This window comes from Periophthalmus magnuspinnatus, chromosome 7 (assembly GCF_009829125.3).
Source record: "Periophthalmus magnuspinnatus isolate fPerMag1 chromosome 7, fPerMag1.2.pri, whole genome shotgun sequence".
NCBI classification, from domain to species: domain Eukaryota; kingdom Metazoa; phylum Chordata; class Actinopteri; order Gobiiformes; family Gobiidae; genus Periophthalmus; species Periophthalmus magnuspinnatus.
The window spans coordinates 6,071,039-6,084,876 of record NC_047132.1 but is presented as its reverse complement, the minus strand read 5'-3'; the positions used below and the strand labels follow the sequence as shown (position 1 = coordinate 6,084,876).

At 38.4% G+C, this 13,838-nt stretch overlaps 1 protein-coding gene across 9 annotated transcripts in view; it reads right to left on the bottom strand.

Annotated features, from left to right (window-relative positions):
- Positions 1-560: 560 nt before the first annotated feature.
- The window catches only part of LOC117373255 (ankyrin repeat and SAM domain-containing protein 1A), a 63,290-nt gene continuing 50,012 nt past the window's right edge, over positions 561-13,838 (bottom strand). For 4 of the 9 annotated variants that reach the window (XM_033969192.2, XM_055223320.1, XM_055223321.1 and 1 more), the window contains 11 exons: positions 9,108-9,206; positions 7,949-8,095; positions 6,990-7,097; positions 6,716-6,871; positions 6,208-6,345; positions 6,061-6,132; positions 5,871-5,957; positions 5,653-5,790; positions 4,819-5,001; positions 3,503-3,613; positions 1,714-2,793 (listed from right to left, as the gene is read on the bottom strand). In XM_033969192.2, coding sequence (XP_033825083.1) covers positions 2,677-2,793; positions 3,503-3,613; positions 4,819-5,001; positions 5,653-5,790; positions 5,871-5,957; positions 6,061-6,132; positions 6,208-6,345; positions 6,716-6,871; positions 6,990-7,097; positions 7,949-8,095; positions 9,108-9,206 — 1,356 coding nt within the window. In that variant the 3' untranslated portion in view covers positions 1,714-2,676. The other 5 variants (XM_055223323.1, XM_055223325.1, XM_055223324.1 and 2 more) reach the window with 3 other exon arrangements.

The window sequence follows — 13,838 nt, the reverse complement described above, 5'->3', positions numbered from 1 at the left end:
AAGATTAAGAATTAGAACCACTGTAATAACGTTTAACAATTTAAAATAACACATATCGTACTTATAGTGTGGCATGTAACAGGAAGCTGAAACCCATGAATAGAAATAAAGTGGACTGGTTGTTTGAGCTTTCACTGGCTACACAGGTGGACAATGGAAAAAAGTGGGTACCTTTGAGCAAGTTAAATTTGCATGGGTTTGCATGCTCTATTAGTCCATTTACAAGGCAGGTGAGGCTGTGGGCTGTTGCATGTGACCACAGATAAATGTAAGAGCAAAAACTAAGCACTGAATGTGTTTTGAACTATTTCATGTGGACTCATCTGTAACTACAGTCTGAAAAGCTTAAAATGACAGTATGAGCCCAGTCCATCCATGTATTATTAAGTTACATGCAGAGAATGAGCAGAATTGTTGTCATGGAGCAAATCCTGATTAACTGTAACAAGGAAATGGGTTTTGCTTAGTTCAATACTTTTATGTTTGTTTTCAGGGCCGAAAAATCTTAGACATCTGGACGTTAATAATGTACATATCAAAAACAAACAGTGAGTCAGTCACAAATTACTTGAGCCATTTAATCATTGTACAATTATGAAAATAATCATAAAAAAGACTGGAAGCCCAAGATATGTACAATCTCTTTATGTGAGGTCCCTCTGCTGAGTCACGTTCCTCAGCCTTATTTAATCACAGGGTATTTATTCACGATATGTTTAACTCTGTTATGACATAGTCCTTTTCTCTTTTTTTGACAAATGTCAAAAATTACATACATAACATATACATATAGATATCTATAAAATAAAAATCATTCAAGTATCAAAATACAGAGCACTATAATCATTTACAATATTCATCTGATATCACCAGACTAGTCCCAAACATCTCCAGCTTTTTAGCAATGTGCAAAAGCTAAATGTGACCAGGCTGATGGTGCCAGTGTAAGCCTTTGTTATACTGGCCTATGTATCGCGTCACTACAGTATTTGTACCATAAACACATCAGCTGATCAGAAGTACATTTAACAGTCGACAAACTGGAGACATCGTAGCCTATTGTTGTACCAGCCTGCATGGCAGGTTTAGTGATTAGCTTTGTTTAGAAAATCTAAAGGAGCAGGGAGGGAAGAACTGCAGTGTACCACACCTGATCCAGTTTCTGCTTTGGGACAGACTATTGTCATATAAACAATTAAAATATACAAAACTTTTGTAAATCAAATAAAAGCCACCCTGTCTCAGATAAAAACAGTCTGTAGTGTCAGTTCTTCTGCCCATTGTCCTCAGAGTGTGTGCAATAGTACATGAGAGATCACAGTTACATGATGTGTTACACCAAACAACATGGTTCTGCTCATAGGATATGCAACAGATGCAGGACAGTTTAATTCACGTACCATGCTGTTCACTTTTTCTCTGCTACATTATTTGTACTGAAACACCTCTGTTTATTGCCACTTCCTCTTTCCCAGGTTTTGAATTAAAAACCTGTTTGTACATCCTCAATTCAAATGAGTTTGTTAGAAAGCATACACTGAACATATTATTTTGACTGTTGTCCATTGATCAAGTTCATGTGGAGTGATGAGGCTCCTCTTGTCTCAGCGCTGAAATGCTCCTCTGCAGAAGTGGGTTACTGTTCCACAAATGCCCTACGTCCACTGAACCAGGCTCAATCTGTGTGGGAGCGGCCAGAGCTCAGCTAAAGGGCGGGACAACACACATGCACAGAGCAGCCCGGTTAAAACAACACAAGTGATGAGCACACACTGCATGACTAATAGCACACCCATAAAGGTTAAGCTTTTTTCAACCACTGTAAATTATTAACTTAACAAAACAAAAGGCAATGTATTCTAGCAGGTGACAAACAGACAGACTCTGTAAACTGAAAAGAGAAAGGATATGTAAACAACATACCTAAACAAAGAGATAGATTTGAAGTGCTAACTCCAAAGCAAACGTGAATCTCATTGAGCGTAGAGGCCATGAATCAAGTTTTTAACATACATACATACTTTGGCTACCACATAGTCATTGCTACCAAGATATTAGCTACAGATAGGCCACATCACAGTGCTAAAATCTTAAACTTTTTTGTATGCTAAAAAGACTGCATGAACTTGTGGACTTGAGAATGTGATCAGTTCTAGTCCAGGAAGATTCACAGTTTCCCCGGTAAACACGTCCAGCCAAGCATAGAGAGAAGAGTAGCGGTAGTAGATTCATTTGCATTTTCCAGCTCAAATACAGTCAGTGTTTGAGATCAGACAGAAAAATCTCAAAGTGGATGTCTTCTAGTGAATAAACCGACACATGGAGGAAAAGAAAAAAAAGGAGTCACACTCGATTGCTTTGTTATACAGGAATTATTTTACATAAAGCTAAAGAAAGATAGATTGAGGATAGGCAGCAGGCTTGTGAAGGAATAACACACACTGGAAGGAATTCAGAAGGTGCCGTGTTTTTTTCAGGTAGTAATTAGTAAAAAAAAGGAGGTGTTGGTGGCAGTTTCGCGTTAACCCAGCACCAAGTAGGAAGTAGTATGGTAATTCAGGATCCAGCCAAAAGACACAGGTAAAGTCACATTGCAAAGGAAGGCACAGAGAAGGTGGGGTAAACCAGGAGAGAGAGCAGGGGGCCGGTGGAGGCGAGGAGAGGGGGAGGATCCGCTCAGAATATAGTGGTCTCGTACTTAGTGCTAATAGTGCGTTTGGACTCCTTGGGGTCGACCAGCCATGTGGAGCTGCTTTGGGACTGTGAATCTCCCTCCTGGTCCAGATGATCTCCCTGAAAATACAAACAAAACACTGTTATTTTTATTCTTAACGCTGCATTAATGTTTAATGTAAAGTTTGAAAATGAGTGTTCTCTATTACAATGCATCAGGGAATTCAGAGATTAGGTTTTGATAGTGTATTGTATTACTTCAAACTGACAGGAGAGGGCGTAGATGTTACAAAAAACAACAACGATATGTTATCACAAGGGACAAAGACAGAAAGACAAGTGAAAGTAGAATCAGAAGGTAGGAAAGGAGTTTTAGGGTTTATCACATTTCTGATGACTTGCATAATTCAGTTCAGTATAAATAAGTGGTGGTGTTACAACCAAAATAATCTATCCCTCCATTTTCTTCCGCTTTATCTGGGGCCGGGATAATGGACCAAAATAATCCTTTATCTGAAAACATAATCTAGTTATTAAGCTTCATGCGCTAAATTTGATGAAAACCTGACCCACATCCCTATCCAATTATTACTAAATTAATTTAAGGATAAACCAGTTAAGTGATCCCTAAAATAAGGAGGAAACAACGCCACAACGCTTTAGATTTTCAAATTTTTTTTAGAAGACCCTCTCATAAAGCCACAGTATCAGTCCCAGCTCTCAGTCTGAGTTTAAATGAAATTCTTAAATGCAACATATGAGACAGGTCCTTGAGGAGGCAAGTGATCAGAAATGATATGCGCCCCAATACGAGGAGTGTGAGCAGCACCTGAGCTGCAGAGGAGGCAGAAGAGGCAGAGGGCAGCGGCAGAGCGGAAGGGCGGAGGGAGGAAGAGCAGGTGCAACAGTAACAGCAGCGACTGTCGAGAGGAGGGGAGTCCTGAGAGAGACACAGCACCACCAGTCAGACAAGACACAGCACGCAAGGGACTGTAATGAAATATGCTGTCAACGCTTATCAGTCAATTTTTATTTACAGCGTCCTTTACGGCACTTAAGGTGACCAAAGTGCTTTCATGATGGTAAAAATAACTGCCATAATATTACAATAATTACTAAAACTTAGACAGCTTATGGTGTTATTAATATTATAAGTTCCATATTTAAACAACTTCAATTATAGTGTGATTGTTCCTAAGCGAAAAACAACTATCTAGAAGAGAACACAATGCCAGCAAGTAGCTTTTTCTGTACAATCTTGTGGTAAAAATAGCGATTATCTTTGTTGACGATTTTAATATACAAAATGTACATCGAACAATTGTAATCTACCTTTTATTGCAATAAATTATATTATTGTTCATTATCCCATCCCTACAGAGCAGCCACAGGAAAAGAACACATACAATGCACTGACACAGACAGAAGACAGGTGTAATGTGAGACGTGGAACATAAGGGTGTGAGGGTGTGAACAAGGGCATTAGAGAGAAGTGAAAATATATTAGGTGAAGAGATCATGTACGATAAACTGATAAGACTTATCACGTGGTGCATTCAACTAGCATATTTAGGGAAAGTGGTCGATGTGCCAGTTTTATATCAGATAAAAATAAATCAATAAATGCTTAAAAAAATATAAAACTTCATACTATAATGTTGAGGTAAGGTATTCATCTTAAAACCATTATACAAATATTTTAGTTTTAAGGCCACTGTACCTGATTTTTACCATCTTTAAAATGTAAAAAACAGAACCAGTTCATTTTAAATGGTTTGCATTGGTCCAAAGCTATTCCTCACTTACCTAATGCATTCTAAACATCTTAATTATTCACCGCAATGACTTTACAAAGCAACTTTCAGAATTTTCAGAGATCAGAGGGGAAATGCTAACAACTGGCATGATAACAGTGCTTTTCCTGATGCTTAATTAGATGCAGATATTACACAGCACAGACTTATTTTGATCTCAAGAGCTGCTTATACAACAACTCTCTACTGAGGCAAGAAATTACTTAGATAATTCAATTAATTAGAAATGAAATACATGGAGAAAAAACGTTTTTTACGGCCTTTAAGTACTGTTCCTAATGTGTCTCTATTCTGTTTCTGTACCGTGATATTCATTTGTAGTGTGACTTACTGCAGATCTGCGAACACTGCCTCTTGGTTTTGGCACAGGTCGAGTGGACTTGGTTTCTACAATCTCGGCGGTAGAGGCCACAGGGATGTTTTGGTGCTGTTTGGTCCGTTGTGCCTGAAGAGCGAGCTGATAGGCCACTTCAAACGCCTGGCCCAGTGTCAGGATAATCTCATAGGTCAGGTTCTAGTGCAGAGAGAGAGGGGTAGGGTTAGAGGCAACAACATGAACACATCAAAGACTCTTAGTATAGGCAGATACTATTCATACTTTTGTGATGGAATATGGTTAGTTATGTCTAGGGATTGGATATCGACTCCAGTCCGCAAAGGTTGGACCAATACAGTGATGTAATAAGACTAATTACTGGCCTTTGCTGGACAGAACGTCTCATAATGTTTTGACATTTTGACATTTTTTCAAAGCTGTTTTTAGTGATTTAATTTTGAAGTATAAACAGGAGTTAGATAACACATTTGGGGCAGCTGGTTCAGTTGACATCGGGTAGAACGATAGTGACAAGTGAAAGTATCAATATTGGTTTTAGAAAAGAAAAGATCAGGGCACCTAGTTATGTCCTTGTCAAACAATCTCGTATTTCACCATTTCACTATTGACTACTACATGTATTTCTAGCATTTTGTGTTATTCATCCTTTCCCCTGGTGCAAACTCTTGTAACCACAGACTGACTACAATCATAATCCTTTCATATAAACCAGGTGAGTGCGGTGCCTTGCTCAAAGTGGTGGGATTTCTCTCCCTACAGCTATAGTATAAACATTTACTACTACACATTAAGAGCTGCTTTTTAGTTTGAAAGTAAATCGCTTATTACCACATCTACAGTGCTGAACACGTGGCAGTAGTGGTGGTTGGTCTGCAGGTCTTTTGTGATGTAGGCAAACGTGCACAGATCCTCTGGGTCCTGCGCTGCACACGAGATATTTCTGATCTCATGTTCTGCAATGATGTTCTGGAGGAAAATACAAATAAACTCAAATGAACAAACCTTTTCCCTGTTTGACTGGCTTTGTTAAGTGTAATAGAGTTTACCTTATTGGCTGCATCAATAAATTTGACTCCCTTGTATGTTATTGAGAGGACGATGGTTGGCACTTTTCTTAATTGCTCTGTTGATCTCTGAGAAAAAAGAGGCAACACAGCATAGTCAGAAACATAAACTGTACCAGAAATAATAGTAAACCTGTTTTAGTTGAAGAAAAAAGGGAGATATAAAACCTACCCTCATTTTGGCACATGCATCCTGGGTTGACTCTGTACCCCGTAGCTCTTTAATAAGCATGGAACCCAGGTACTGTAAAGAACAGACATGTTAAAACATAGACACACACTGTAAACTCACTTAATGCAATAAAGAAAATCACTTTACACTGGCTTCGTAGGCACAGGATTCAAATATGAGTTTCTCGGGTTGATGATGCCAGTTCTGCACAGGAGCGTATGGTGCTGCCAGGCTCGGTGGCCGTAGTGTTAAACGAGGCTCCTGATACCGCTCCTCTTGTCTCTCCTAAAATGAAAAATATTTCATTCAAATTTTCACTTCTTAATTGTAAAGTAGAGCTGAACAAAATATATCTAATTTAAACTGAAAAGTGTTGTGGTGGTGATTAGATTAGATTTATGATTATATTATGTTTTATTAGGATTCAATTTTAAGTTCAAATTTTAAACACGTCGAAAGTATTAACATGTTAAGCTATACCAAAACAAGAACCACATGAATTTCAGAAGAAGTTTGTAAAAGTCAAAACGGGTTTTCAGGCAATGACAACATGATATTCTGTTGTTTGGAGAGGAAACTATATATTATACAGAACTGCAGTCTTTGCAGTTTGCTACTTGTGACCTCAATTCTGAATAAAGACTTAAATATTTACCTGTATTCTTTGCCGATGTCGTTGTGGAACCTCGTACTCTGCCTCTAAACTTTTCTTCCTGTCTCCAGGTGGCAGCAGAGGATCCATGGAGTGTCCGCTGTACAAGTCCAATTGACTGAGAGGAGAAGAAGACTGGGAACCTGGCAGGTCAATGCACTGCAGAAATGGGGACAATAATGCACATTTGTTAGTATACAATTTGAAAATATATTGTAGAAAAAATATTTAAGAACATTTGCGCAGAGTATTAAATAATGAAGTGAAAAGTCCTTACCCTGATCTGAGAGAGACGTGGAGGTTTGACAGGAGGCTCCTCATATGGTCGTTCTGCTAAAGACGCGATGATACGTTTCCTATGACCCAATAATGTGATCTTTAAAACCTGCAAAACAGAAAGATTTTAGTATGTAATGTTAGCCCGGCCAGTCAAGCAACAGATATCCTTTACTAATCTATTAAAAAAAGCTTAGATATGTCTGCCCTGTGTCAAAGCAAAAGTGTGAATAATGGACAGAACTGTTCAGAATCGTGCAAAGGAATGAAAAAAACAGAACTAACGTAAAATCAACAGGTAAAGCACGAAACACTCAGAAGCGAGAGAAGATATAAAGTTCTATCTGAATGATGCTGCAGATAAACAGTTACTAGTAGTTTTGTAGAGAGTGGAAATTCCAGGGCTGAAATTATCCAAATTCTAGTGAAGGTGTGTGGAGTTTAAAAACACAGTGGAGCACTTCCATAGGACATCACAAGGTGGAACAGAGTGTTTTTCACATAGAGAGGAGAATAGAGCCTAAATGTGCAGGGTTTGTGTGTTAAATGTGTGAATGAAATTAATCACAACTTCAGGCGTGTTTTGATGAAGAAGATCAGAAAATAGCGTAATATAGGCCCTTTAAACTTCCTCAACTAATACATTTAAAGAAATATTTTAGCACATTTTTTTGTTAGATTGATGTAATAATGTCTGAATATTGTTATCTGGCTACTCCCAAAAAACTATTGATTTGATATTCGCCAATATCACCCACAAAAATCCCTTAATCTTGTTCAAATGAATGGAAAGACTATTTAAATAAAAACATATCAAACCCATAGAGACCCTTTTAAGTTCTAAGTTTGACTCATGTCTCCTTGAAGTTGAAGCTAGACTTAAATCAGACATTTTAGAGCAGTCGGACACTCATTCCTCCTCTGATGGCCTTGATAGTGCCTGCCTCCAGTGGGACTCACATTGACAATCTCCAGTTCCCACAAGTTTTTGACACAGTCTAAAGTGCGATATCCACTCGACAGGAAGTTCGGCAAGTACTCCTGAAGACCCAGGTTCTCCAGCCATGATGAGAGGGAGCAGCTGCCATCGCAACCAAATGCTTTCACCTGCACAACAAGAGACCAAAACCTATTGATATATTTTATTCTAAAAGGGTTAGAGCAATAAGCAATCTGTCAATCAATGTAAAAACAAAAGGTGTTTCACTTGGGTGTAATACTTTTTCTGCCTGGCTACTAGATATTAGTGCTGTTATATTAATTACACTGCCTGGCCAAAAAAAAAAAGTCGCCACCTGGATTTAACTAAGCAAATAGGTACGAGTCAGGTCTAGGTTCAGTCTGTGCTCAAAGAATGAGGTCAGCTGACACCTGAATATACTGAATGACCAGGTTATTCCATCAATGGATTTTTTCTTCCCTGATGGCACGGGCATATTCCAAGATGACAATGCCAGGATTCATCAGGCTCAAATTGTGAAGAGTGGTTCAGGAGCATGAGACATCATTTTCACACATGGATTGTCCACCACAGAGTCCAGACCTTAACCCCATTGAGAATCTTTGGGATGTGCTGGAGAAGGCTTTGTGCAGCGGTCAGACTTGACCATCATCAATGCAACAGGTGAAAAATTTATGCAACACTGGATGGAAATAAATCTTGTGACATTGCAGAAGAAATAATGCCAGAGCGAATGTGTGCCGCAATCAAAGCTAAAGGTGGAACAACCAAATAATAGAATGTGTGACCTTTTTTAGACCAGTATATTAATGAATACTTTCAGACTCATTCGTCTTAGTATTTCCTGTTGTATAATGTATCTACTGATAGCCACAGCTGCCCTGGGGTAGACTGACTGAATCAAGGCCGCCAATCTGCTGCATCAGCCTTATCACCACCAACACTCACACACCAGGCAAGGTGGGTGAATGTCTTGCATAAGGACACAAAAACACAATGCAGTGGACTATCAACTGGTATGCCCCCCCCCCCCCCCCCCCAGTCAATATCTAACCACACCCAAAGCTTGCATATGGAAAGTGTTCCAAAAAGTTGTGAATGACTAGCAAATGTGTTTAATGTATGCGATTTATACAGATTTTTACAGTGTAATAATACCTTTGGTAATGACCGCGCAGCATGGAGGATTTTCTTGCGGTGGCTCGCGTCTGTGATTCCAATCTCCCTCAAGTCCTGGTCCTCCATGACATTGCTCCCCTGCAGAAACAACACATCTGTTAAGTGACTTCACATTCGCTAACAACCAAATTGTGTTAAATGTTATCAAAGAAACAAAACCAATGGCATTCCAGCTCATACATAGTTTGTATTGATTAAGAATAACGCTGCGATTTCAGAAAAAAGGTCAATTACACCTGACTCAGAAAGACCTTGAGACCCTCCCATCCAGCGCCCTACAAATGTAATGAGGAGGCCATGTCAATAAGCACTCAAGAGTCTTCGGTTTGTGGAGGAGGGGGAGTCATCTGGGGAGAGGGCGGTCAACTCCATCTTTGGTTACAAGAGGGATCACCACGGAGACAGTGTGGCAGGTCATGGATAATGGAGACACAAGCAATAAATCAATGCAAGCGCCTGAAGACTGGTCAGCTATATGAGCTGGTGGACTGGGGCACTAAAGCTGACAGTGGCGAACAGCGGGGGAGAAGGAAGCGCCCTGCTATGTAAAGCTTTTAATGCTACATAACATTAGCTTAGCAAACGGATGAGTTGGCAGTTAGGATAATTGAGTTTTAACTAGCACTATTAAAGCACCATTAGCCTGATGGACAGTGTGAGTGAGGTCGTACACTCTGAAATGAAAAGCATCATTTGTTCAGTATATTTATCTTGGTTTGAGTGATTTTGATTCATATAGGTTTGATTTTATTTTGAGAACAAGATTAGTTGGCTTACAATACCAAAATTATCTATTGGGGGGGTTGCTTATTTCCAGTGTAATTTTAAACCTTAACCTTAATTCAAAGCATCTAGAAATGGAAGTGACATCACCCATAGTGTTTGGCTCCGGTCAAATGAAGTTCACCGAGGCTTTGTCATAGCAGAACAAACAGAAGCTGGTACAGAGATGAATACAATCTGTACAAATTGAGCCCAAGATTGACTCATACAAATGAAAGATTGATGCTCGAAATGGAGTGGGAAGAAAATACATATTGAAACCGCCACTAATCTTAGAAGCAAATGCATCAAATCATAAAAACATTTTGAATTAATATAATGTCAGCTATATGGTAGCTCTCAAATTTCACCAAGCACCACCACATCTAAACCCAGACTATTTCAGGTTTAAATTAGGTCTAAACATGAAAAAGGTCTAAAGAGAGACTAAACTAGGAATAAAGTAGTTCTAAATAATAATTAACCAAAACAAAACCAAGAGACATAAACATAAACACATAATATCCATCTATATCATATGTGTCAAACTCAAGGTCCATGGGCCAAATGTGGCCCGTCATATCATTTTATGTGGCCCAGGAGATACGCAGTTACAGACATTTTTTCATATCTATGCAAATTCATATGTAAAATTTATAATTTGAATAGGCAATAAATACAGAAACGGCTAAATAACAGGATTAAAAAAATAGTTACATTTTTTTTACATTACATTTGGTTACTTTTAGTTACATTTATACTGTTTTACATTTACATCTGGCCCTTTTAAAGCAACAATTTTGCTGATGTGGCCCTCTGTGAAAATGAATCTGACACCCCTGATCTATATTATATACACTACTCAAACCGCATAGGGCCGTGAGTATCTGTACACAGGTCAGCCGACTTACCACAGTTTGAGAAACACTGCATGCATACATTTTAAAAGTCTTTTTGCAGAGTAATGTTAAACTCGTGAGTGATAGTAGAATGTTTACCTGGCTCCTTTAATAAAGAACGTGGCCAGGATCTAAATCTCAGCCTCAGGGACAAACAGTGATGGTTCAGGGCTAACAGCTTGATGTAAAGCTCAAGGTAAAATGATGCTTACTCAACCATCCTATGTAACGTATACAGCTGGAGCATAGCAATGAGTACAACGTGGAATGAGAGGTATTTACGCCTGTCACCGTAAGAAAACTTAAAATAATATTCAAACTACTTCATATCACAGATAATAACCGTAAATCAACTTAAATAGGCTTAATACAGTAAGAAAGCATGTATTTTTCAGTAGTAGCTAGTTGTGGTTGTCCAAATCTGATCCCTCAATACTGTCATTCGGTGAACAACCTTGGATTGTCACTCCTACCATAATCCCCTAGCATAAATCAATCCAGTTTACATTTTAAATATATGCGTTACATTTCACCCTTGGAGTGATGAAAGCTGAATGCAGATGACACAGGCTTCAAAAATGAGGGCAAATCATCAACACTCAAAATAACTGTGGAATATTACAGTCCGCTCTCAGAAATATCTCTATAAGCTTTAGACAACATGACAGTGACGAATCAGTGGGAAAGTTGAGATTAACTGGTTTCACGCAGAGACCCGAGACATTTTTGACATCAACATAAATTATATACAGTACAGTACAACAAACTCACTGTATAATATTTGGTTTTGTGCCTAGCTTAGCACAGCCCATCCATCTATGCTTTTCGCTGTCCTCTTATTAAAATGCAGAGCTCTCTTTGCCCTATCTGCAGCAGAGCCTCGGGAGCCCCGGAGGTTTAAAAGCACAAAATCCAGGTCATAGTTTGAGGGGAACAAATCATTGCTTTTAACTTCTGAAAGACTTTATCAGTAGTTTTAATAGATGCATGTAGTACAGGGCTCAGGAGGGAAGGTAAAAGTTGAATCCAGTCCAAAGCCATTGTTGTCTAATGTGACTATTATCCAATTAGAAAAATAAGTGGCTGTATTTAGAACGCTCGGAGCTATTGGTTTATGTAAAGGCTTTCTGTTGTTTTTGATACAAGAATTTATGGCGTATGGAAAGAGAGATTAGAAAACTAAAAATGTGTTTTTTCCTCATCTGAATTAGGTCTAAAATGTATGGAGATGTTGTTGCTTTGTCTTGAATGTTCAACAGTAACATTAAACATATTAAACATACATGGAAGTTATGCAATTAGGCCAGTTACAGGTCAGATCTGTGGACAGGGAAGCCCACTCATAGTAAGAATGCATATAACATCCTTAGACTGTCAAGCCAACATGCATCACAACAACAGCCAATATAAACTAACACACCAACTCAGGTTAACTGACTGTTTGCTCTCACAGATGTTACTTGTCACTGCCGATGTGGCCCAGTAAACAGTCCACTTTGGTCCTCTTCACTGGTCAATACAAATAATCTAATAGGTTTTGCAGCAGCCCTGTCTCTGCGCCAGCCCTCTGCACTCTGCACACTGTCGGTCATTATTGATCTGACTGTGGAGCTGCAGGCAGCACATCACAGCAGTTTGTCCGACCGAGTAAACACACTGTAATTAGTCATCGCACTACGAGCTGGACACTGCTCACACATGACACTGGCGCAGGTTCAGAGGGAGGAGTTGTATTGTTTCAGCTCTGTGTACACATTTATAATAGAAATAAAACAATTGAATAATATAATACAAATATATATATTTTTAATTGTACTGTAGAGAGTCAATGGTGGCAAGGGATGTAAAGGGAAAGTCAGTAGTTCATACATGGCCTTAGATGTTGTTAATCTTGTGCAGTCTGTAGTATGGTAATTTTGGTCAGGCCTTAAAATTTAACCCACAATCCTCTTGCTTAAGGGACTTTGCCTGGCGAATCCAAAATGCTATCTCTCTTTATTTTTATACAGATTAGCAGAGTTAAGTGCTGTGCTTATTGATTATGTGGAAATCTGCAATGTTTTTCAGACCCCTGTCATATTATTTTCCTTTTTTCCACCTGCCAACCATGTCCTTCTGACAAGATTCACCAGTGAACAAACCAAGTGCTCAAGTGTGTATTCTGAATTCCATGAAGAATTAAAAGATTAAAAATATGTAACACAATGAAATAACACCAATTAATAGCATAATGATAAACTTTAATGTTTGTTAAATTCAAGTGTACGCCAAGATCTGGAGTTGGGTCACGACGCTGTGGTGCTCACTGGCCCTAACAGCTTGAACCAGCGGAATTGAAGGATGGGTCAAATGCGAAAGATTACTTTCACAATGGAGATCAATTTTTCAACTTTACGTAAAGGAGTACCCCAAGGCTCAATTCTGGGCCCGCTACTTTTTAACATATTTGTTAATTCCACTGGTTGTAATTTAAGCGAGAGCCTCATACATTTATATGGAGATGGTGCTGTTTTGTATGCAAGTGCTCTGGCTACTGATCAGGTGATTTCAAAACGGCAGCAAGATAACTAACTAACTAAATATATATATATATATATATATATATATATATATATATATATATATATATATATATATACACACACACACACACACACACACACACACCCACACACACATATATATTTTTATTTAATTATTGTTTTCATTTTTTATTTTTTTCTAGTGGTGTGCAAGCTACAAACCTTTATACACTAAATGGTGCATTGATTAAAAGTCATCACCTATAAATACATTTTTTCCTTGGGCTTTGGCTTGACAAAAGCCTGTCGTTTAAAATACCCATCTCAGAATTCTGTAACAGTTTAAAATCAAAATTTTATTTTATTATAGAAACAAATTTTGTATCCCATTGAATTAGAAAAAGGAAATAGGTGTATACAATGTATTTATAGGGGAGTACTTGATAGTGGTCCCATTTGGTGATACACATTTATAATCACACCTGCACCTGTGCAGTTATTTGTTTTGTTTGTTTTTGTATGTATTG